The following is a 25,214-nucleotide window of genomic DNA, read 5'->3' as shown; positions in this document are numbered from 1 at the left end:
CAAATTAGTCTTCTATCATGCAAAAAAAAAAATGATGGGCAATAATGTAATTCCACAGGTCCAAATTTTACTGTTTTTTATTAAAGTCTCACCTACAAGTGATGTTTAAATACCTTCAATTAAAATAAAATAAAAAAAACCTTCCACTCCCCCCACGTTCTCTCTTTCTCTCTCCCTCTCATTTTCTAAAAAAAATATGTTCATGCACACAAAATGTGTAAGCAAATGCTAATTTTCAATTGATGATACATTACATGACTAGCGAATTTGATTTAAAAATTTAAATTACCTAATATTACTCTTTAAAAAAATTCTCAGTCTTGAATTAAATACGGTATACTTTATGATTTGATAAGTGGTTTAGGAACAAATAATCAAGCCTTCGTACGTTAAATCCAATCAAATGGACAATGACGTGATTTGAAAAGCAATATCAACATGTGGCCAGACCATATGCTTCACAACCGCAGAAATCTAACTCCAAGAACACGCGATATTAGCTAGTTGGCAAGAAAGATCTTTATTGAAGGGTGCTATTGTCAGTTGCATATATGTAGAAATAATATTAAATATTGAAGTATTTAACGATAAAAAGATATACAGTATTTGAAGCTACACATAAAACTTAACACAAAATTGAGAGTGTTGATGTTCTAAAATTTGTACAATTAACCTCACTTAATGAAATAAAACCTAACTATTGTTGTTTGTTGCATTTGACGATTAGGTGACACTACTTAAAAGATGTGCTTTGCAAATAAATACTTATAAATAACTTGTTCTTAGTATATATATAGGGAATTGTTATTGACATTCCAAAAATCTCATTCTACACTCCAAACTTTCTATATTTTGAAGAAAAATACACTTGTGAGGAATATAGAATGAGATTTTTGGAGTGCTAATAACATTTCCCTATATATAATGGTATTTCTCTTTTTAAGTTCAGATCTCTTAGTTCTCGTGCTCAGAAGAAATAAGTGCTCTTATGATTTGGATAATGATTGTTGAGGTTTGTGTATGGAATGGTGGAAGCCATTGTAATTTGTAGCTACTCTTCTCATGTCATATGACTGCGCTCACGTATCATATACATCATGACAATGCTCACGTATCATATAATGTTTATTTTTTTTATCAATGTGATTTTAAACCCACAAAAATGCATAAATAAGAGTTACCCTAGGAAAAAAGCCGACAATTTAGCACTCCTCTTAACCCTATTACACTTTAAATTGAATATTTTACGATACCTAGTCACACATAAAATGTTAAAATCATTAAAAAGAAAAAGAATTTTATCAAGCGAATTATTATTTTTCCCTTGCTTTTGACCTTTTTTTGGGTAACATAAGGGGTAGATCAACCAAAATTAATTCAATAAGTTATTACAAACTGTTCGGGTCCTAAAACTTTCTTCATCTCATCAAATAAATGAGTTCTAGTATATCTAAATAAATTCCCAAAATAATAATACCTAAAATTTATATTATAATTCCAATTGATAAGATAGTCAGCATTTCATCTTTATTTATTTATTTTTAACAAACGATATTGTTTACATTAAAGGGGAGTGGGTGAGTTTAGTCTCACAATGGACGATCAATAATGTGGTTCAAGTTCATTTTTGGCGAAAATCAAACCTACAACATCTCAGTTACAAATAAAGAAAAATACTACTAGACTGAAGCACTAAATAACAACTTTCGCCTTCTTTTTTTTTTACCATAGGAGCCAAAAAGAGGGTTACCATAGGGGTCTTTGCCAAGGAGTGAGGATTCTTGTCGGATTCTTTGTGAGAATTTTGAAGATCCTCAAACTATATCCGTCAATCATACATCGTACGGTCAGAAATCATTATAAATTTTTTTATTTAAAATTGAATATAAACGGTACTTAACGAAAACTAAACGCACAATGTACAATAAACGGATGTGAGAATCTCTGGGATTTTCATGATCGGGCTAGGATTCTCTCTCTTTAGACCAAGCACCCAACACAGCTCTCTCTGTTTCCGTAAAAATGCACGTGTCAACGCGTCATAGTGAGCTGGCTCCACAGATTACGTGGCACGCTCCTATTGGCCACAATTATTTAGCGAAGATCCCATCAGAGCCGTCCGTGTGATCCCAGTGAAGCTGACATAATACCTCTGTCTGACCGTTAAGAGAGAGAAGAACAGAGTCTTAAAGAGGAGGAGAGAGAGAGAGAGAGGGTCAGCTTTCTCCAGGTATTTCTTTTTATCTATTTTCCTCTTCAATTTTTCACCTTTTCGTTTCTACTATTCAGTATAATTATTATTAAAATTATTATTATTAATTTAGTTTAATTTAGCTAACTACAGTTCCTGTTGCTTGAATTCAATTGCTTTTTTTTTTTAAAGTGTGTGAATTTGGTAATTCAACTGGGTGCAACTGCCATTGGAGCTTCGTGTTTAGGGTTTTAAGTTCGTTTGTGGGTTTTGATTGTTCTTCCTTGGAGGAAATGCTTATACGATTTGAGAAGACTTGTTTGGTCAATGGGGTTTTAGAATTTAGAACTTTTGGTAATGAGTCAACTGGTTTGGTTGACTTCAAATCTTGAGGTTTTACTTGGACATTTCGGACTTTCAAATTAGGGGCTTTCGATTTTGTGCCTTTTTGGGGTAATGAGTATGTTCTTTTTAGGTTTCTTAATCATTTTTCGATGTTTGTATGCGTGTGTGTTTGTGCTTTAATTTTCAGTTTTGAATTTCGTACTCTTTTTTTTCCCACGAAATAAGGTTTTTGAAGAAGAAATTCTGCATTTTTAATATAGTTTGGATTCGGCGTTTGAGTTTGATTAGATTCCGACGAGATGGTATTGTAAATTTTGAGGTCAAATTCCATTTTGGATGGATTCTTCTGTTCTTGATTCCCATATATCATGTTTGGACACCCTAGTCATTTCATAGAACTCATAATCATAAATATGCAATCACAATAATTTTGACTTTTCTATGCTTATTGGAACAGTGGGGTTGCTAAGGAGGCTGTGGCAGTGTCGTGGCGGCTGGAGCATGGCATGAAAGCTTTCTGGTTAGTAAGGGAATTTGAATAGCCTTGTTCATAGCCTTGCTTGTTTGGTTATTTTACTTGTTTAGGATACCTCATTGTGTTGACTTAATTAGGTTTCATTTCTTGAAGTTGAGATGAAAAGTATCTTTGTGAATTTATATTTGGAAAGAAGGGAAGTTTTTCTCTTTTCCGGATGAGAAAAGGGAGTTTAAACACGTGGATGTTTAAATGCTGGATGTAGTGAATGCACATCTTGCAGCTGTTTGATCATGTTGACTGGATGGTATCCATCAAAGTCATCCCTGACGTTAAAAGGTGTCTTACGTTGTTGTCGTCACACAGGAGAAACAAACTATATATGGTTGTATTGAAAACTGCAGCATCTTCTTTTAAAAGTTCAATTTTGGATGTGGATTTATTGAATACTGTGCTTTGAATGGATGGCTCAGCATATGATGTAAGAGAATCAGCAGTTAATTACCATATTCTTTTACATGGTTACTGATTGTTGTGGGAAAGATAACTTTGGTAATTAATCAACTCATATCCCAATTTCCTAGGTGAAATGTTGCTTTTCCTACTTGCTGATTATCATTTGTAGCTCATTGGTGTGCAAGTTTTATTTGCGTGCTGATGAGCCTTAAATTTTTGGGAGTTTTAACGAAAAGCCCACGGTACTGTTCACTGTAACGAAAAACCACATTTTTACACTAAAAAGTCAATCCTGGTACTATTCACTTTACCCTTTATTTTGTCCTTATCGTTAAAACTCAAAGTTTTCAAGCCCTTTTCATTAGTTTTCCTTAATTTTTTTCCTTCCTGAACAGATACATGAGCGACAGTTTGGTACAGTTTTTTTAAGACTTCAGAAGACTTGGAGTTTAGATTGCTAATCATCACTACTATGAATCTTTGATTAGATACCCAGACAGAGATACGTTGATCCCACTACAAACTGTATGTTGCTTAATTTCTGTACTGCATGGTTCCTATTGTTATGGAGATTGGTATCATTTACTATATTCTTATCTTGATTTTTTTTTTCCTGACAGAGTCAAGATTGTGGTGCACATCACAAGTACAGTTCAAATGCCATCTTTCAAAATGAAGGCTCAATCAAGCACAGGATGTTTACGAGAAAAAAATTGTCTTCGTGTATGTCAAAGGTCAAGTGTGATTTCCAAGAAAGCATGTGTTCATGCTAGGAAATCTGAACATACAGAAGATTTTGACACTTGTAAAAATTGTCAGGAGGGTAAGAAACTGAACAGAAAGATGTTGACGTTTGATCTATCATATAGCATTAGAGTAAATACTCCATCATGTATCTTTGTATTTACGTGATCAAGCTATCTAATATTGACTATCCAGATTTCAATATTACATGCAAGTTTTTGTGGGTAATATTGTAAAATATGATACTAGGTTGCACTGCTAAGCAAAGTCTAAAAAAAGGTCGTACCCAGTGCACAAGGCTCCCGCTTTACGCAGGGTCTGGGAGAGGTGAATGTCGGCTAGCCTTACCCCCATTTATGGAGAGGCTGCTCCCAAGTCTCGATGCATTTGAGCTCTCTGGCTTTCTATTTTTGTAATTTGAGACTTTTAAAGATTGTGTAAAATGCTTATATTCAAACACTTCTTATGATTCTCACTGAGCATACAATGGACATTGATACAATCCATGCACTATGCATCTTAAGTTTTTGCTTAATTATTAATATTAGAGCTTCTTATTATTCTCATAGTTTCTTCAAGCACACAAGTTTCTACTATAGAAATTGGAAGTGATGAAGCAACTGAACATCAGGAATTTCTGGGTGAACAAACTGGTCAAATTCAGCAGCAGTCATGTGATTCTTCCACCAAAAGAATGGTAAGTATTTCGAAGTTATAGTGTTGTGGGTACCATTTTTTCAGTTTGTCATTATGGGATGTCCTTCGGTGTATTGTGTTTCATTTCATGATGTTCCAGTTACCCTGCAAATGAAAATTCATTATTCCTTATCTTTGTCTTCTTGCTCAAGGTTTTCTAGAATTGCACCTTATGGGCCTTAGAATTTCTTGTAAGCTTGTATACCAACGGCTATTTATTAATTTCAGGACTCCTTTCACGCCTGCCCATCAAACTTAGAGACGATTTTCTCTCCTGCTTTGGAGTCCGGTGAAGTCAACGGCAAACAAAATAGTGAACCAAATGCTGACATTGATGCAGGTATGCCTTAGACTCAGTTGATTGAATACGTAGAGAATCTACTGAGTATTTTTCGTTTTTCCATTGACACCCCAGCCAAAGTTGGAAAGACAACCCCTTCTCTGTTATTTTTTTACAATTAAAAAAGGAACAAATAGGATAGGTATATGTTAGCCCTGAACCACGTGGAAATATATCCTCGAACTTTATTCAGTATATATAGGTTATTTCAGCAAAATTCAACCACTTTTAGGTGGTCAGTGTGCTTTGAATAAATAATCTAATCTTCCTTGTCATTTAAGTAATGTTATGTGTTCTCTGACAAATATCTAGTATGCTAATCTTTTCCTGCCTTTTCAGGGTTAGGAACTGGTGACAGTGATGATAACGGAAGTTCATGTAATAATCGAAATTGCGATGTATCAGATTTCTATATTTCTGATATGATCATTTCAAGCTTACCCTTCGATGAGAATGCATTTCATGATGATATTAGTGAAATGAATTACTTTCCAGACTACAAATATGCTGAAACAAATATGTTTTTTGATGTGTCTGAGCAATACATGGTATTGCCTTTCCTAGAAGACACAATCAGAAGCAGTAATTTTTATACTAATGATGACAAATCATGTGAAGAAGCCATGGTAGATACAAATTGTGCTGGAATGTATTTGGGAATTGGTCAGATAAGCCCCTGCAACCAGGAAACGGTTGTCAACTCTTCCGACTCAGATCAGGCAGAGTCCTTTGATCCACAGTTGTTTATCAAAAACTTACCAGAATTATCAGATGTGGTATCAAACTATCAACCCAACATTTTGCCCGAGGAAGCTTCAAAAAGAAAGTCTGTAACACTTGTGCTTGATTTGGATGGTAAGCAATGCTATACGTATGTGTTTTCATATGGTTATGTGCCATCTTGTCATCATTTAATGTTACCCCTGACATATTATTAAGATCATTTAATGTTACATGTGGCATATTTTTTAGACCAGTTGGTCCATTTTTATCACTAATTTTGGAAATTTTACTTGTTAATGTTATCTTAAATGACAAATATTCTTTAAATTTCTTAGTGAATATATATTGAATCATTAGTTCCCTCAACAAGTTCATCAAATCCTTTGATCTACGCTACTGGTAGAGAAACCCGTCCTGAGCTCTACATGAAAAAAGTATATTAACAAAAGGTCTACACGCCAACATTGAAACCCGTAATGTTGAAAATTATAAAAACGAGATAGCAGCATTACTACTGAAATTCTGCAAAATTTTGTGTTACCTATTTACGGTCTGCAACATATAGGGTTCTATCAACTGTTTAGTTTGAAGTTTTGGCAGCTCCCATTCACTTTCTCTTTACACATAGGCGTGCAAGAAAACCTTATCTCTTGATAACATATATAATGTTAATATTATATATATTTCTAGTTCTGTGTGCGTGTGCTCATAATGATGACCCAGTTTAGTTAATTTTTGTCTCAAATGTGTTGACAAGTTGTAAATGCCATTTATAGTGCTTATATCGCACCTGTGGTTGGATTGGTATAATATTGGCTATATGTGCTGACAGAGACCACATATACAATCTGGCATTTGTCTAGCAAGCAAATCTCTTCTTTCAGTTTATACCTTGCACGTGAACAAGCCCACATGTGTATATGTGACTGTGTGTTTGCCCCTTCATGGCCACATTAATGCATTCATATGTATATATGTAAGTGTGTGTATTCAAAATTCAGGCTTAGAATACAGTACACCAAGCCTCTAAGAATGTTAGTTTCCCTTTTTCGTTTCTCTGTTTGGTTAACTTTTGTCTGATCTCGTGGGAAAATATTTAATCATTCAGAAATACTATTTCCAAATACGGTTTAAATGATAGGATACAATTACAGACCACCGTACCAATTTTATGCCCTTGACATGGTTAGATCAGTTAGTGTTCCGCAGATCCAATCTTCTACTTAGAGATTTTTCAGTTTAATCTCAATGTGAATTTTTAGAGATTCATTTGAGAAATATGTTGTTGATAGGTTGCTGAAAAGTAATGTTGGTATTATACATGCAGAAACACTGGTTCATTCTACATTGGACCATCGAGATGACGCAGACTTCACATTTACCGTCTTTTTCAACATGAAGGAGCACACGGTATATGTGAAACGGAGGCCTTACCTCCAAATTTTCTTGGAGAGAGTTGCAGAAATGTTTGAAGTCGTTATTTTTACTGCCAGCCAAAGCATATATGCAGCGCAACTTCTTGATGTATTGGATCCATATGCAAAGTTTATATCTCGCCGAGTTTATCGTGAATCGTGCATTTTCTCGGATGGCAGTTACACCAAAGATTTGACAGTTTTGGGTGTTGATCTTGCAAAAGTTGCCATAATTGATAATACTCCACAGGTATATCCCGGGTTTTTGTGTTAATTGCTTGGACTTTACTTATTTTTTTCATCCGCCTTGTTTCTTGCATTTCCACTCTATTAGCTGTTCTCTATTATTAATTTTTTTTTTTGGCCTAGATAAAAACTTATGACGAAACAGTATTCTTTATGTTTTTGAAACTGGTCTTATTACTGATGAAAAAAACCCTAGTCGTACCAAAATATGTAAGTAGGCAAAATAGAGGAGAGAGAAAAAGTTGGAAGAATGAACATTGTTATTACCGGATAAACTGATTGTTTTACCTTTATTCTCTTTTGACCATTTCAGGTTTTCCGCTTGCAAGTTAACAATGGAATTCCAATAAAGAGTTGGTTTGATGATCCGTCCGATAGTGCTTTGATTTCGTTACTTCCCTTCTTAGAGACCCTGGTTAATGCTGATGATGTTCGTCCTATAATTGCCAAGAGATTCGGTAACATGGAATAAGAGTCACTTGCCTTCTCATTTGCTTGAATATAGAAGCTTCTTGCCTCTCTCATATTTTTTTAGCAAATATTGGCCTCTAATTTAGATGCTCCTCGTTCTTTTTTCTTTTAACCGCATGAGATAAATAGCTATCTAGTAAAGTCTTACTTTACCTTTTGTTAGTGTGCTCTTGGTTCTTGTTCCCTTATTTTCTGCGTTTCAGCTGACAACACTGTGGAATGGGTTGTCTGATTTTTGTTCAAAGGTAATTGTAGGGAAAGTCTTATTTATCCTTGTTGTACAGTTTTAAGTTGTTTTGCTTATCAGGGTGTACACATGGGAAATTATCTATACAATCTTGTTCTTTAACTGGGATGCTCCACTTTATTTTCACTTGATCTCGTGAGATTTAGTTATGCAATTAAATCTTCTTCTCCTTGTTGGCTGTCAGCTCTTCGATCTTGTTTCCTTGTTTTCTTCCTTTCAGCTGACAACACTGCAGAATAGTTTGTTAGTTTTTGTTTCAAGGTAACGGTAAGGAATGCCTATTTGTCCTTATCATACAATTTTAAGTTGCCTATTTGTCCTTAACTATCTTATTGCCATCCTCATAAATCTCTACTATCAAGGATATTCAAACGCTGAATTCTAATGTCATTTTTGAGTAATTTGAATTTGAAAATTCAAATGATAGTCAAGGAAGTAATAATTACTGTAAAAACTCAGGTTGAGCCTGTGATACTGCATATCTAGTAAATAAATTCTTACAGTTCATAAACAATTATACTGGGAACGAAAATGGAAATGCCATAATAATTAACGACGCTGAATACTTTCTGAACTTAAAAGTAAGTCTTACTTCTAATGAACTGTATGATAATGAAATTGAGAACTTTTCTGTAGTTCTGTGAAGGTTTGGCCCTTCTGGATGAGAAACAAGAAACTGGGAGGAACACAAAGAGGAGGACAAACTACTTGTGCATCCTATGTCTACATGGCATCATATTCCCAGAAGACTTGTTTGTACGCTTTGACGGACTGAATTTTTCTGGTTTTTACCATGTTCTAGAGATTAGTTTTAGTTTTATTTTCTTTTCCCGGAGATCCATTGCTCGATTTAATTCAAAATAGCTTGAAAGGAAATGTGAGGGGAAGTAATCTGACTATGCATCAAATCAGATTAGGCCTTCAGTTTTGTTTTCTGATTAGGAATTCAAAACCTGTGAATAATACATCAGACTGTATGTTTAAGTGAATTATATACAACGATTCAAGATTGCTCTCGGAATTATGATGCACCTCTTTTCTGATTAACTATATGTAGGACATGGTAGCGTAGGAAGTTCAGGTTGAGAAACGGATTTGTGTCATGCTCGTTATTAGATGCTTAACTGACTGACATGTAAAGTTTGGAAAGTCGTCGTGAGGATGCTTGTGTTAATTCATGATGACCTGCATTAAGAATATAGGTGGTGGTTTTCTTCATGCATACAAAGATAATGCATGTACTGATGGATCAAGATATGTATGAATATCAGCGGGATCGGCCTCCTGCTTAGGTTTGCTGCTATCCTGTTGAAAGAAAGGTTCGAATATCAGAGAGATTAGTTGGGTTGTTAAATTAGCTTGACTAACACTGCTGTTCTTGATCTTCTGCCTGTTTAGTCTTTTGCACTTTCACAAATTTGCATGCGTTGCCTGCAGGTCATGCGGAGAACACTAACGCATTTTCTGGTAATGTAAGTCAGTTGTCGAGTTGTGTTGCTACTTATTTCTTGAGAGTCTGTGTAGACTTGTATTATATAAGCATAGAATTTTCCTTCAAGTGACGTTCGAGGCGGGTGGTTGTGTAATTCATGTTTCGATAATCATTTTATTTTCTGTTCAATTGCTTGTTTTCCCTCTTCATTTGCTTGTTTCATACTTGCCAACCAATGGCTATGATTATCTTGAATAAATCAAAGCATAGCCGGTGGTCGCCCTTTTTTTAAGGAAAACTAACGAAAAATCCAAATTTTTTTTTAGTTTTAATGAAAAATGACAAATAAATGTGTAGTGAATAGTACCAGGGAAAGGTAGAAATGTGGTTTTCATTAAAAGTGAACAATGCTGGAAGTGTTTCGTTAAAACTCCCTTTCTTTTATCCTTCAACCGGCGGATTACCGCTGTTGCTGCCTATGTCCAAATATTGGTTTTTGCCTGTGAGCGGTAATAGCAACACTGCTCGGCTCCTTCCTTACAATCATAGTCTTCTAACATACATGCAAAAATAATTCCGTAAAACCCGAAAAGGGTGGAATTTAATACACCTATCTTCCGTTATTCTGCTTGAAATTTGAAATGACTCTTTGCATGAAAGATGTCGAGTAAGTGATGATGCCATTCTCGCTAATCGAATTTTTCATGCTTTCACGCGCATGAATGATTTGACGGTAATAACCACACGAAGGTATAGATTGTACGTTCACTATGCAATACAACAAATCACTAACATGCATCGAAATTCGACAAATTCATGGCTGAAGGCTATTTGCAACGCAAAACCATGGCTCAATATACAAGGGCCAGCCTATGTTGGCTGAGAAGAGCTCGTCACTGTCATTTAATACCCTTTAAAACATAAACTAACCCACCAGAATTCCATGACCATACCAACAAGGCGTCGCATTAGTGCTATAGTTAACGTTGCAACAGGATTACGTTCAAACATTTGAGTTCCAGAGGGGGACTGGGTTTTGTGAACCGGGTTTCGTGCTTGTGTTGCCCATGATGGTATCTCCCTTCACTTCTGCGGACATTCTTCATGAGTTTGGGGAGATACGGAAGATGCAACTGTTCCATAATTATTTGGTGGCATGACGGCTTGGTCCTACATAACCCAAAAACCAAAGGAAAAATGAAATTTATGCTTGTTAGAACTGGGGAGACATCGATAATTTAAATTTAAAGATGTCAGGGGATATTTTGGACAGTGGATTGTGCACCACCGATTTTCACATCATCAAGTTGTAGCTTCAAAGCAAACTAATTCCTCAGGCTTTTAGCTTAACACAATCAGAAGCATATGATGTTTTCCAACATGCTGATAACGTCTTCACAGTTATTTCTGTTTCTCATAACTAATAATAGGATACAACTGTTTGCAAGGCTGGACGTTCAGTGCCGATAAGGAGAGATAAAAAATGATGACCTGATAACTATGTGACGGTTTCAAATTGTCATCTCTTAACTTTTGTCTTCCCCCTTGACACTGGCATTACTATAAAATTGGGGAAGAGGGGAGAAAAATAGGAGAAGCCTATGCATCTGTGATAATTTCAAATTGTCATACCTCTTAACTCTTTATCCTTTTCCCCTTATGGGTTACTTTAATCCGAAATTGTTATTTCGCTTGCAAGTTACACAAGATAGTATATTTGATGCATAGGATATTTTTATACTTGTTTAATTTTTATCATGCACCTAGCTAACACCTAGTTTCCTTGACTAGTGGTTTTTATTTGGAGTGATTTCGGTTTAATTTTAACAAGTATCTAGACAATTGCAAATATCATACCTGATGGTGGTAGTTGTCCCGCTGAATCATGGACGGGATATTTTGCTGCTGCTCCTGCATAAGGGACTGTTGTTGTAATGGCTGCTGATGTTTCTGCAAGTACATCAGATGTTGTTCCTGAAGTTGCTGTTGTTGATGAAGTTGCTGAATTTGCGGCTGCGGATGAGGTTGCTGAATTTGCGGCTGTTGCATCTGGAATTGCGGACTAAATTGCTGTTGCGTCTGTAGTTGTTGCAATTGTTGCTGTTGATAAGATTGTTGCTGTTGCATCTGAGCATAATATTGTTGAAGTTGTTGCTGCTGAAGCTGATACTGTTGCAACAAGACCTGCTGCTGCTGTTGCGGCTGCTGCTGCTGCTGTGCTTGATGCATCTGTTGTTGTAGAAGAAACAGCTGCTGCTGCTGGTAGTAATAATACTGCCACATCTCATTATATGCTTGGCTGTTCTGCATGCCATACTGCACGTTGCCTAAAACGGATGATTGGGACATCTGTGGAGGAACAGATTGGACAGGCAACTGAGGCTGAGATGAAGAGGCATAATTTGGTGCTTGTACATTCTGCATAGGCCAAGCATTAGGTGCCATTACATTAGTGGGAGTGGCTGCTGCTTGATATCGATTATGATCCTGGCTGCCTTGCTTAATTTGCGAGCTCTGTGAAGACAAAGGTTGAGGGGGTTGACCTAGAATCCCAGGCATTGGACGACCCGTTTCAGCTTGTGGGTATTTTTTAGGAGAAAGTGGCTTCTGCTGATATGAGTTTCTTTGTAGACGTCCCCGAAAGCCAAATTTGGAATCTCTACGAACTTTACCGGAATGATTATTCTGACGCCAGTCACCATAACTATTTACAGCTGGCTGAGAAGGCATTTGCATTGGCTTAGGACTAACCACTTCATTTCCAGCTGTTTCTAAAGCTCTGGTATTTCTTGGGCTGTAGTCTTCATTAGATTTGCAATTGCTCTCTAGCTTCCTTTCATTTGAAGTATTGGTTTCTTGAGAAGTTTCACGCTTGTGAAAAATGGAGGGTATTGAATCCGGATTTTTATTCTCCTGGGAGCTTAAAGAAAGACTCTCCAATGACAGTGGCTTCAGGTCTTGTTCAGGCTTGTTGTCAATCTCTCGATGAACATCGCTCCTGTCTGTGCGTTCTTGTGAAGATTCTACAGTTTCATTCCCTTCAGCAACTTGACATTCTAATTCAACAGATGATGCCTTTGGTTCAGTAGTATTTTCTCTGGGCTCCTCAGGATTTTCTGAAGATACCTGTTCCACTTTTACTAAACCTACAGATGGCAGATTTGCTTCGGGTTTATCATCTCTTGGTTGTGTTGGTTGCTCTCTTGAAATTTCTGGAGATGGTAGTTTCCGTGTTTCCTGAATGTTTTCAGGTTGGCTTGATTGAAGGTTGTCGGAGGTAATCTGCTCAAGCTGACTTCCCTGAGATGGCATATCCTGGTCCAACGTATGATCAGTTCCTTCCTGGCCAGACTCGATACTATGATTGTCTGGCAATAACGATTTGCCGTCAACGGTGTCATGCAATGGGAGCACAATCAAGGAGTCAGAACTACAATCTCCAGATGGCTGCTGAGGCATAGCGACCAGAGTTTCCTCCATTTGTCTAGCCAATTCCAAAGGTTTTCTAAATGTAGGTTTCTGATGGAAAAAAGCTGTCCTTGTAGAGAATGGGAACAGTCGTACATGCCGAGTCCACACCTTTCTTACTTCATGGATGGTTCCACAAAGGTCAACAAACTGTTTCCATCATATACAAGTCAGAACCAAAAGAACCTGATGAAATAGCATAATACTGTAATTACAGTCTTCCCAGAGGTTAGTGAAATTGCCGAACCACCATACTATATTTCCCTCGTACTATAAGAAATTACAATATGGAGAGGCAGAAAGCAACACGTAGCACCTTTTCCCCTCAATCTATTATTTTTCCAAAGACCAGAAATGACAGTATCAACATAAAATTGAGTTAAAAGAGAAATTTTCACCTCTAAATATAAACTTGAAATATCCTCTGCATCTTTTGCATTCAGACCATCAGATACACCTGACTCTGGAGAGATTGCTTTGGCGACAATAGAGTCTACCACATTTAGGTGTCGCTTCCCTCCATGCATACTTGCGAAATTTATCAACTCCTGAAGACATATCAATCAAGCAACTTTACACTTCTGTAACGAAGTTAAACTTTTATCATGATGATATAATGAGTAAGGTTTAATACATTGAAGCATAGATTCAGACTATGTATTTCCACAACAGGTCCATTCATGATGTGGAAATGTAAATATTCATAAGGTACTAAGAGAAGAGAAATACCTCTAGAAGTGATTTGGAATAAGGTAAGTGTTTGATGCCATCCATCAAGACATCTCTGGCAGCATCTGCATTATCAGTCATCTGTGACAGGAAAGCAAGGAGATGTCGATAATCATATCAAAGTTAGCCACCACATTCATGTACTATAAATAAATGGAAAATCTCCTCAAAAGTCAAATACTAAGGGGACAATGCAAGCATATAGAGAAACAGAAGTTCATATATCAACGAGTTCATAAAAGGACCAACATTGTGTGCTGCATACTACTTTGCCTATCCATACAACAAACCAAATCATTTTTGGAACGTGGACTTATATTTTTATAAGCACAGGAGAGCTGCATTTTCTTTAATAAATACTATAATAAAACATGGATACTTACTAAATATGCCTAAATGGCATTAAGCACTTTAAACTGAAATAGAGGGGGAGTTGAAACTGGAACCAAATCTTGTAGCAAGTAATTGCTATCACCCCAATGCAGATATGGACTTTCCTGTGTTTATATATTACGTACCATGTATATAAGTCGAGAAAAATGAACATATAAAATAGCAAGGGCATGCATCTTCTTCTTCTCTGCAGCCATTTCTAGCGCTTCTTTGTATATATTGGAAGCTGCTGTGATATTTCCCTGATAATGTAGGAAAAGCATCAGCTTGCGTTGGTCCTCATTCTTAATCAAAACAATAAGAACGAGTAATATTTTCATTTAATTGATGAAAGAGCTGATTGCATACCATACGTTTTTCCATATTAGCCTTTGACATAACATTCTTCACAAAACAAGAATCTGATTCTGTATCGCAATGAAGAAAAGCAGCACGGGCACCAGATACATCTCCCGTTTGCTCCTTAAACCTGGAACTGAAAAGATGAATCACCGGCACTCTCTGCAACGAACATATGAGGATGGCCATAAACATCTCCAGTCATGTACAAAGTAATCGAGTCAAGGCATCCTAGCAGCAATTGAGAACATCATAAACTTGTCACACAATTGCTAACACTGATTTTAGAGAAAAAATTATAAAAAAGGTCGTACCCAGTGCACAAGGCTCCCGCTTTACGCAGGGTCTAGGAGAGGTGAATGTCGGCTAGCCTTACCCCCATTTATGGAGAGGCTGCTCCCAAGTCTCGAACCCGAGACCTACCGCTCATGGGCGAAGGCACTTGCCATCGCACCAAGTGCGACCTCTAGAGAAAAAATTATAGTACAGAAAATTTAAAATAGTACTGCTCGAAGTTGTCCACAACATGATGCATGATGAAATTATTTGACAGTTGAGATTACTCCAAGTATAATGATTGTTTTATCACCAAAGAAATTTGTATAATCCTATCCATAATGAGTTTCCAGTGTATCCTTAGTTCCTTACACAAAAGAAAATTAAACCCTTGGCTTTAATTGCCTGGCAACCAGTAAGGTGACCGATGAAGTCATTATTTTATAACTACCTTTGAGGAGGAAAAACAATTAGTTTTAGAGTTGATTATGTGATGGCTGAATAGGTAAATGCTACAGAAAAGTTCATCTTTGCCAAACAAGTTTAGGATCTAGTATTTTTGGAAAGCCCATGACATGTCCCAACATTCACATTCTCAAGACAAGTGCCTCATCTCCTGGTCCATTTCATGCTATGAAGGTTCCAACTTCAATTATTAAAGATGATACACCAAAAAATACAACTCAGTACAATTCCTCAGAGAACCAGTAATAGACAATTATACTGTAACTTCCCAATGTTATGGTCTTTAGTGTTTGACTAATCAAAACATTGTAGCACAAAATACAACTCATCTAAAACTTGATGCATAGTTTCAAGTAAAAATACCTTTAGAAAAATTTGGGTTGCTCGGTCAAGAGCATAGTTTGCAATCTCTCTTCCTCCGTTAATTTCCATGAAATCCACATAACGCATCCAAAACTCAGGGTAATTAGCACAGGGAATCAAGCATCTCTCGTAAAGTTTTACAGCCTACACACAATAGATGAAAGGGGATTCAGATAACAATAAAAGAGAGGCAAGGGGCCAAGGCCACGTAAGCAAAAGAAAATTGTAGAACAATACCGAATCAAAATCCCCTTGCATCTCAACAAAATCCAGATAGGAATGCCAATTCTCCAACTGACCCACATCAAGTGGCTTCACATGGAAGTAAGACCTCCTTATATTGCTCTCATAAATACCAATTTTTCCTTCTAGCCGACATGCTTGCTGATACAACTGCTTTCCAGTATACAAGTACTTTTCCAGTGCTTTATGCCTGTCTAAGCCATTTTCTGCATCCAGTAGGTCTTTGACAACAAGGGCAATTTCATGATCCGTATAAAATGTAGGGACTTCGCTACCAACCACCGCTTCAGATTGCAAATCTTCAGTAGAATTACTCTGGCATTTCATCTCCTCTTCACACAAGGCAGCCAACTTATTCAAACTGATGAGAAAATGAAACTGATGCCTTGTAAGAATAACATCTAAGTGGTTCAACTAGAAGGGCAAAAAAGACACAAAATTGTAAATGTTACACTCCGCAAGCATAAAAAAAAATCAACGTCAGTTGAAATCCACTATAACAGCAAACCACACATTGTGGTAAACTGTTGATTACCATGCAAACAAGGTCTTCAAAAAATTACATGGTAATAACTGAACAATAAGAAATTATAACGAAAGAGCACAAACTTGATCGAGAGCTATGATTTAAAGGTTTCCCCTTTTCTTTTTAACTCCAACGAATCAATGCAAGATATACCTTTCATAATACTGGTGCAACTTTTTGGTAGGAAATCTTAGAGCTTGGATGTAAATCTGTGCCAGCGAACTCCATTCCCGCTGAGAATACTCAAACTCAATGTACTTGTCCCACAGAGTATGGCATGAGTAATCCTTTCCAACAAACGACATGCCTCGTTTAAATAATCTGTCCAAGAATTTCAAAGTTTTAAACTTGCAAACAATAAACACTGTCTAAAAACATGCAAGAGAGCTGAAAATTTCTACTAGTTCAGATGACTATAACCGAAAAGGCGCATCAATGATTCAACTACTTCAAAATTTATAGCTGAATTTTGTTACGGAATCAATTTGATATTACCTGCGAATATCAGACGGGTCTTCGAAAACAGACATACTGAAGTTACAGTAGTCCACCCAAAGGGGAACAGAGTAAGTTGCTGCCTGCACCGCCAGTTCGAAAACTTCAACAGCCTTGTCAACACTGCATAAGCGGGTCTTGTGATCGGCATACCTCCTCCAATATCCATGGCAGAGCGGAAACTCGGACAAGAAAGAGTCGTAAACAGAGGATATTTTCTCGATGTCATCCTGCACACAATTTCACAGCCAAAATTCACAAAAATAAAGCATAAAAATTATGAAAATTTACGAAATTAAGAGAGAAAAGAAAGCTATTTGCTTACAGAATATGTGTTTTCCATCTCCGAAATGAGTGAAGTCCAGTGATCAAAGTCGAGTGAGACTCCATCAAAATCATCCGACGGAAAAGCTGAATAATTTGAGCGGTGCATTACTTCAGCATTCAGAAAGCAGCTTACAGTGGCTAGAGTAACCCCTAGAGGAACCATAGTGTGTGTGTGTGTGCATAGAGAGAGAGAGAGAGAGAGAGAGAGAGAGAGCGCGCGTTTACCTGGAGAGTCTGACTCCATGGGCTGAGGCTCCGATTCGCAATTGCAAGTCCGCATAGCCGAAAAAATTGATGAATGTGATCGGAGAGAGGGGAGGGGGAGGTAGCGACTAACGAGGCTTGATAGGGAGGAGACGGCTGATAACAGGCGATGGAGGTGAAGGAGGGTATTTGGTTACGATGGTTCGATTCAACGAATTAATTAAGATTGTTCGGTGAAATATTCCGGTCATCCGAAAAAAATTCGTCAATAAACTCGTTAAGTAACGCGTTGGTTTTCACGTGAGACACCATATCTACAAGAAACTAATAAATAGTTTGAAAATTTTTAGTTTGTATTCTATTGGTTGTTAATGAGACTCCTGCATTAAAAAATTAAATTAAAAATATTTGTCACCTTCTTTGTTTGCTGTCAAAAAAGGCAATTAGAAAGCAATGAGTCAAATGACTCACATGCCACATCATATATGACATATCCATTGAAGAACACTTGAATGTCTTTTAATCTTATTTGACATCTCATTTGGAGATGGTCTTAGGATCACTATTAGGCGAGGGTTAAAAAAAAGGGTAAAATTTAGTTTGCGTAAATTTACTCTACTGCTCATCATTTTGTTTTGTGGTAGAAGACAAAATTGACCTTTTTACCTTCTTTTAGTCAACAAAGAGAGTTCTATTAATATGGTTTAGAGATTTTATTAATGGAACAATACTTGATTACTCAAAGATGAGTAGGAATTCCTACTCAAAACTCTTAGTGTTTTAATCACAAAGCTTTGTGCTTATGATCATAACCATTCATATTATGAATCACATTGTAAAGATCATCTCTGCAAAAAATAAATTAAAATGAATTAAAACTAAGGTTGTTTAGTTAATCTATTATAGCAAATACATAGACAGTTTGTAATGTTTTTACCAATACCGTTCATTTGTTTTTAAACAGTTTAATAACTAAACGACCTTAGTTTTAATTGATTTCTTGCAGAGACGATTTTTATAGGGTGATTTATAATATGAACGGTTCTAATTATAAACATGAAGTTCTATAAATAGACAACGAATAATTTTGAGTATAACCTACTCATCTTTAAGTAATCAAATATTGTTTTTAATGTAGTTTAGAAAACCATTTTGAATCAAAAGCCCACTTAATACAATTTTAAATTTTTTTATAGTACAAATTGCTCAAATTGAAAACCTCACCTAATTCAGAAACCACTTACAAATTTTAGGGTAAAATATTGAAGCAACCAATTCCATCTCTTTCAATTCAAAAGTCACATTTAATTCCATTTTGCCTGACCATACGAAACTATTGACAATACAAAGTGAGATTTTTTAAACTTGTTACGTTTCAATTTATCTAAATGCATCACATCATTGATTTAAAATACCACAAACTTAATGTACTTGTTTCATATAAATTATTTTTTAAAACAAAAATTGAGTCTCACTTTGTTCTTTATTAATTACAAAAAATATCGCTTCAGCCTATAATTTGTTTAAGAGCATATTCCAAAAGGAAAAAGAAAAAAAATTAGAATACTATGAGTAATGCTAGGTAAACTAAATTTGCAAATCATAACAATAGAAAATAAATACGTTAATCAATAACAATCTAATTATCAACAATCACGTCATATATTTACAAATTTGATCTAAATAGTGACATTACTACGTTGTTGCTGTTGCTGAACCACCAACACACTAGATTTGCAGCGAAAGTCCGCTGAGGAAAGCATGTCGCCGATAACCCCAAGCTCCGGGAACTCACTCCAGTCCTCAAGACCCAACGTCTGAGGGCTTTTCACCTTATATCTTCTCCCGACGATGAGCAGGTCGTATTCATCGTCGTCCATCAACGACCGTATTTTCCTTGTCGTTTGAGTCCCATCCTGTACATTCTCTTCCACGTAACTCACATATCCTATACTCTTCTGCTTTACTTCCTTCAACATCTCATTGTCCTGCACCCACTCCCATTTGTTGTGACTCTCCTCGTGGTCTGATGCGTCCACCAGATGAATCACCGTCAGGCTGATGCACGCGTCCTTCACCATCCGTTTCGCGAGAGTAAGCGCCTCCCTATCGTCCTTCCCTCCGAGAAAAACCACCGCAACTCTATACCCTTCAGCTGAGGAGTTGGTGCATCTTATGTGACCACGGTTCACAAGAATGGCAACCGAACATGGCGCGATTTTAAGTACCCTACGATTGAGATCCCTTACGTTTTGGTTTTCCGACTCAATAGACCCGTCAGTGGTCGACCACTTCCGATGAAACGGAAGGATTATGAGCGACGTGTCCTTGTCCAGCGCGAGGGTGCATATGTCGTCATACATGTATTGGGGAGGAGAGACCACTGTAAATACATTAACGGAGACAGCTCCATCGTTGTCTCTCATAAACTGAGTAAACGAGCGGATGACATTGTCGGAGTACGAGTAGTTGGAGAGGTCCCTTTTGTGTATATCGTGGGCGAAGAAGATGGGCGTGCTTCGGGCAACTAGCTCGATGAGGTGAAGGACGTAGAGGGTGATGGAGCTTTCTCGAGTAGGGCACGCGGCGTCGAGAAGATTGATGATGGCGGGGGTGTTATCGGCTCTGTTGATGCACGCAAGGATTCGTAGGTCGGAATTGGGTTTGTCATTCATAAGGTTTCTTTGTTGGTAGCCGGCGTATTTTATCTTAGGATCGTACAAGAGCTTCACAAGAGGTGGCACGACAATTGCACTAAATACGACGGTGAACATCATGTAATTAAAGACCCCATGAACAATAACCTGCGCATAAGGAAAAACATGGGAACTAGTATTAATATCAGTAAGGCTGCCTATTAGTAATTATAAAGATGAACATGCAAATGCGTGAACGTGTGACAATAATAATGTGTAGTTTGTTACGAATTAAATTAAATTAAAATAAGTATTTGCATGTTATAATTAAATTGACTAGATTGGTAATACCATATCGACATGTATGTATTATTAATTTATATAAACTTAAACTTACGTACCCAAGTGTCTCTAGCAATGGTGTATGCGGCTATCTCGACAACGCCTTTGCTGGTCATTACGAGTGCTAGTGCCACAGCATGCTTGAGAGGCATATTGCAACACAAAGGAGTCACCAAAGAGGCCACAAATTTGCTCAAGAAGATCACAAGAGTGATGATTGCTGTGGCACGAACTGCCGTTTGGTCACCATCAGGCACCTCCTGATGTACAACCACCCTCATCATGGACGTCGTCACAAAAACCGGCATAAAAACCCTATTGACCATAAAGTCAAGCTTTCTGACCAGTGTAGCTCCCAGTGGGGGCCCATCTGGCACAGCCAATCCCAAGATTAAAGGGCCCACTACAATGGACAGACGAGCTTCATGGGAAATCAATCCAGATCCAAAAACAGCCAGCAGGATTATTGATATGTACGAGTCCTTAACGGATTTGCCCTCCGGTGTCTTTCTCACCATCCACAACATAACTGGACGACAAACGTAGTAAACAAACAAGGTGAAGACTATCATCATCGTCAAGTCGATAAGGGGCTTATCCGGATCTTGCTGCATGACTGTCATTATGGTTGAAACACCGGTGAGTGAAATGCTGGAGAGGTCACTGACAAGTGCCGATGATAATGCGAGCCGGCCGAGCTCAGAGTTTAAGATTCTGAGCTCAGTGAGGAGGCAATGGATGACGGGGGACGGAGACAGAGAGTGCATTGATGTTATGAAAAGAAGCTGAACAATTTCCTCGGCTTGTAAGGACCACTGGAAGGTGAGGATGAGAAGGGTTGCAGTGGCGGCAATTAGAGGCACTATCAAGGTTAAAACACCGGTGTAGATGGCCTTTCTTCCGGTTTTATATACTAATCCGACGTCCATTTTTACTCCAAACAAGAAGGTGAAGAGTGTGTAGCCAGACAGTGATATTATGTTGAGTACTTCTTGATTAGGAAAAGGAAATATGGGATTCAAACTGAAGCCACGACTTGAATGTCGGACCACTCTGTCAAGTCCTAAATCACCAAGGAGTAATCCAGCCTGGAGGGTTCAGCCAAAATAATGTTAATGTCACTAGTAATTACTTAATGCACTCATAACATTGATAAGACCAATTTTTGTTTTATCATCTATCGTTCCAAGAAACTGCAAGAGCGGAGTCCATTTTGTAGCGATAGATGCCTATAATTATACCACAAAATAAGATTCCGCTCCTTGTAGTGATCAACCTCACAAATTCCGCTCCTCAAGCCCGCATGGTTAGTCACTACTATTTCTTTCTAAAGACAACCACAATGATGGTGAGAAATATTTAGACAATTAGAACATGCCGATGAACGACTGTCAACCATTAATGTAATGTATTATGTGAAATGTACTATGAGACTCATATGCATCTACAACTTTTATCCGATACATGGTACGTACCAGAAGTTGTGCGGCAAACACCGGGAGGCCAAATAACTTGAGAAACAAATGGGTGAGTTGGGTTAGAACATAGATGAGAGTAATTTCAAACTCCAGAATTGGGAGGGTGTAGTTCTGCAGTCGAAAGGTGAAATGCACAATCCCAAGCGGGTCTTTAACATGCACCGGCCAAGCATCCGATTTGTTCCACAAGCCAAGCGAATTAACGTGAGGCGGAAACACCGTGCATATGGTCACCGGATCGGTCATCCTCTTCTGCATTCCAGTTTGATACGGTGTCACCACACTAAAGATCCAGAAGGCAGTCACTACAAAAATAAGAAGAAGTAGAGGCGATGACATTCTGGCTCAATCAAAACTGAGAATATCCGAAAGTATCAAGAGCTTGTCGCCGAGAGAAAAATTGTATTTGGTTAATTCATGATTGCTCAGAGAAACACGAAAGAGGGGGACAATCCAAAATTATTATTTTAGATATCGTAATTATAGACTCAACATTAGTAATTAAGCAGCTGGTTTTAAACGAGTGGTTGTGTTAGCTACAGCATTTAGGAAGAAAACTGCCTTTCAACAAGATTTTAACAGAGTAACATTCACAACCAGTTGCTTTTGACCGTCTGCATGCAATTTATTTTCTTGAAGTGGTTAAGTGGTTGTTTTCACCACGACAACAATTTTTGGTTACTTGTGTGACTAGTTTCTTCTCATCTAAAAGTTCTCATAACAAAATCTGAGAGTTTACTCAGGCAAAGCCTATCTGTACATTATTAAGTGGAAGAAATTTATTAGGTCAATCTGATAGAATAAAATCCTCGTTAAGATTATTTGTTAATTATACAAGTATAAGGTATGAGTAATACTAGGTAAACTAAATTTGTAAACTAAATGACGTGTTATTAATAAGAAATAAGCACGTTAATCAACGCATAAGTAATAACTTAATCATTATTCCCTCATTTAGTTTACAAACTTCTTTGTCAATTTCCGTGGCATTTAGTAATTAATTATAAAGGAACGGATCTGTGACACCAATTTTTTTACATGGCTTTTTACACAAGTTTTTGTGGGACACATTCCTATGTGTTTTAGGTCTGAACCATCTATCTTTTAGAAGATCATTTATAGATCATTACTGCAAAAAATTAGACAATCCAAAACCATTAAGACATTCACTTGGAGTGAAGAAAATAAACGAATACAGATTTGGTAGACAAATTTTTTGAAGAAAGACCTAAAAAATAGACGATTCGGATGCTTGAAATATATTTACGAAATAGGCTCCGTAAAAACTTGTGTAAAAAAATATGGTATCACAAATTGGCTCCCATCATAAACTATATCTTAATCTAATAAATGAAAAACTTAAATAATTACAAGCGAATCCATGTTGCAATACGTGGACAAAATTACCCTTAATTTAACCTAACAATGGAGTATTTGCAATGGTATTTTTTAAGTGCTCGATAAAAAATCTCTCAAAGAGGCTAACATAGACAGTTGATTGTATTTTCCCATCCCGCAAAGAAAAGTTTAACAAAAAACTAAAAACTTAGGTCATCTTCAACCGAAAGCTGTCCAGATGGATCGTTTTAGCCCTCTGATATTCCAAGATATTAATATTTTAATGAACAGTACAATGTCATATTTGCATCCATCTCCAACCGAGAGCCAAAGGGCCAAATATAATTTATTATTTAAATTTAAAAACTACAACAACTTAAATTCAAATCCAACAACAACTTAAATTTAAAAACTACAACTTATATTTAAAAACTACAACTTAAAATTAAAAACTACAAATTAAATTTAAAAACAACATTAACTTGAATTTAAAAACTACAACAACTTAAATTTAATATCTATAATCAACATCATCTTCATCATTCGTCATTGTAGGAGTATAGTTAGAGATAAACAACTGCCGCCGAGTCATAATTATAATTTTTGAGGAATGGTGAATGAATGGTTTAGGTATTTATAGAAAAAAAATTAGAATTTTTGAGAATAAAAAAAAAGGCCCAAAAAACATTAAAAAAAAAAAGAATCCAATGGTCACTGGCATCAGCTAGTCGTTGGATTCAAATTTCTTTTTAAGAATGTTTTTTTTTTGCCAGCCCTCCAGCCCCTTTGGCCATTTCTGTGGGGCCCTCTCGAATTCCAAGAGCCCTCTAGCCTAGCCCTTGATTGGAGATGATTTTCGGGTTATTTTTGACCCTCTGGACTATTCGGTTGGAGATAACCTTAAGTTCCGGCCTCTAATTAACTAAAATATTTAATTTAAATATTTAAAAATAAGTGAACAAACAAGAAAAAATATATTCTTAAAAATCCAATGTGTTATAACACATAACACTATGTTTGGATAGAGAAATTTAAGATTACAAAGGAATTTTAAAATGACGAAAATTGAAATGACATGATTTTATTTTATAGAATTTGTAAATTTTCTTGTTTGGTTAACCTAAAATAACAATGAAATTGTATACAAATTTTGTTATTTTTAAACTCTAAATCATAAAAATTGGGAAATGACACATATTTATATAAAATTTAAACTTGGGAATTAGAGGTCTCAAATTTCATTTTTTTAATGCGGAAATTCTAAATTTTTATATTTATGAATCAAAACAACAAAATTAGTGCATGTTAATTTATAAATTCTAATTTTTATTTAAATTTTAAATTTATTTATCTCCTTCCTAGTGTAAAAATGAATGTCACTGTAGAAAATGTAGAAAGAGATATTTTCATTGATTAACTTTAATTGTCAGTACACAAGAATATATATAGCCACAGAGGCTCATTACATTAGTACCCTTATCTTCTACACCTAATTACACAAATACCACAATTAACTATTTACTGTTGTAACTTAATTGTGACTGGTTTAGCTCTCTCAATACACCCCCTCAAGCTGAGTTTGGGATCAACTGAGGAATCAAGAGGAAGCTTGGATTTAAGAAACTGAAATCGACTTTTGGAAAGAGATCTTGTGTGAACGTCAGCTAACTGATCCTGACTGCAAACAAAATTAACCTTGATGAGATTGGACAAGGATTGTCTGCCCTCTATTTTTCCATGTCCTTCCATGCCCTCTGTTTATGTGATCACGGTTAAACCACGTCAACATTTTATATTACTATTCATTTTTT

General features: G+C 36.6%; 3 protein-coding genes across 6 annotated transcripts; 1 reads left to right on the top strand and 2 right to left on the bottom strand.

The window, feature by feature from the left end:
- Positions 1-2,138: 2,138 nt before the first annotated feature.
- On the top strand, positions 2,139-8,451 carry LOC126584819 (uncharacterized). Of its 4 annotated transcripts, none has more exons than XM_050249173.1 (9): positions 2,139-2,230; positions 2,994-3,056; positions 3,863-3,992; positions 4,088-4,290; positions 4,781-4,908; positions 5,136-5,247; positions 5,587-6,102; positions 7,298-7,635; positions 7,945-8,451. In XM_050249173.1, the coding sequence occupies exons 4-9, from the start codon at positions 4,125-4,127 to the stop codon at positions 8,101-8,103; spliced, it is 1,419 nt and encodes a 472-aa protein (XP_050105130.1). In that variant the 5' UTR covers positions 2,139-2,230; positions 2,994-3,056; positions 3,863-3,992; positions 4,088-4,124; the 3' UTR covers positions 8,104-8,451. The 4 variants fall into 4 exon arrangements, with proteins under 4 accessions (XP_050105130.1, XP_050105132.1, XP_050105133.1 ...); XM_050249174.1 differs by lacking the exon at positions 2,139-2,230 and adding an exon at positions 2,358-2,644; XM_050249175.1 differs by lacking the exon at positions 3,863-3,992.
- Positions 8,452-10,444: 1,993 nt separating this feature from the next.
- On the bottom strand, positions 10,445-17,847 carry LOC126584816 (pre-mRNA-processing factor 39-2). Its single transcript, XM_050249170.1, has 12 exons — positions 17,631-17,847; positions 17,404-17,489; positions 17,079-17,308; positions 16,737-16,904; positions 16,052-16,418; positions 15,815-15,958; positions 14,720-14,872; positions 14,497-14,613; positions 13,979-14,059; positions 13,648-13,797; positions 11,639-13,399; positions 10,445-10,951 (listed from the first exon to the last, which is right to left on the bottom strand). The coding sequence occupies exons 1-12, from the start codon at positions 17,683-17,685 to the stop codon at positions 10,865-10,867; spliced, it is 3,399 nt and encodes a 1,132-aa protein (XP_050105127.1). The 5' UTR covers positions 17,686-17,847; the 3' UTR covers positions 10,445-10,864.
- A 1,441-nt stretch (positions 17,848-19,288) lies between these two features.
- Positions 19,289-21,516, bottom strand: LOC126584528 (cation/H(+) antiporter 4-like). Its single transcript, XM_050248882.1, has 2 exons — positions 20,647-21,516; positions 19,289-20,413 (listed from the first exon to the last, which is right to left on the bottom strand). The coding sequence occupies exons 1-2, from the start codon at positions 21,514-21,516 to the stop codon at positions 19,289-19,291; spliced, it is 1,995 nt and encodes a 664-aa protein (XP_050104839.1).
- Positions 21,517-25,214: the final 3,698 nt, after the last annotated feature.

Source organism: Malus sylvestris, chromosome 10 (genome assembly GCF_916048215.2).
Source record: "Malus sylvestris chromosome 10, drMalSylv7.2, whole genome shotgun sequence".
NCBI lineage: Eukaryota > Viridiplantae > Streptophyta > Magnoliopsida > Rosales > Rosaceae > Malus > Malus sylvestris.
The sequence above is the reverse complement of the archived record's forward strand: the minus strand, read 5'-3'. Positions and strand labels throughout refer to the sequence as shown.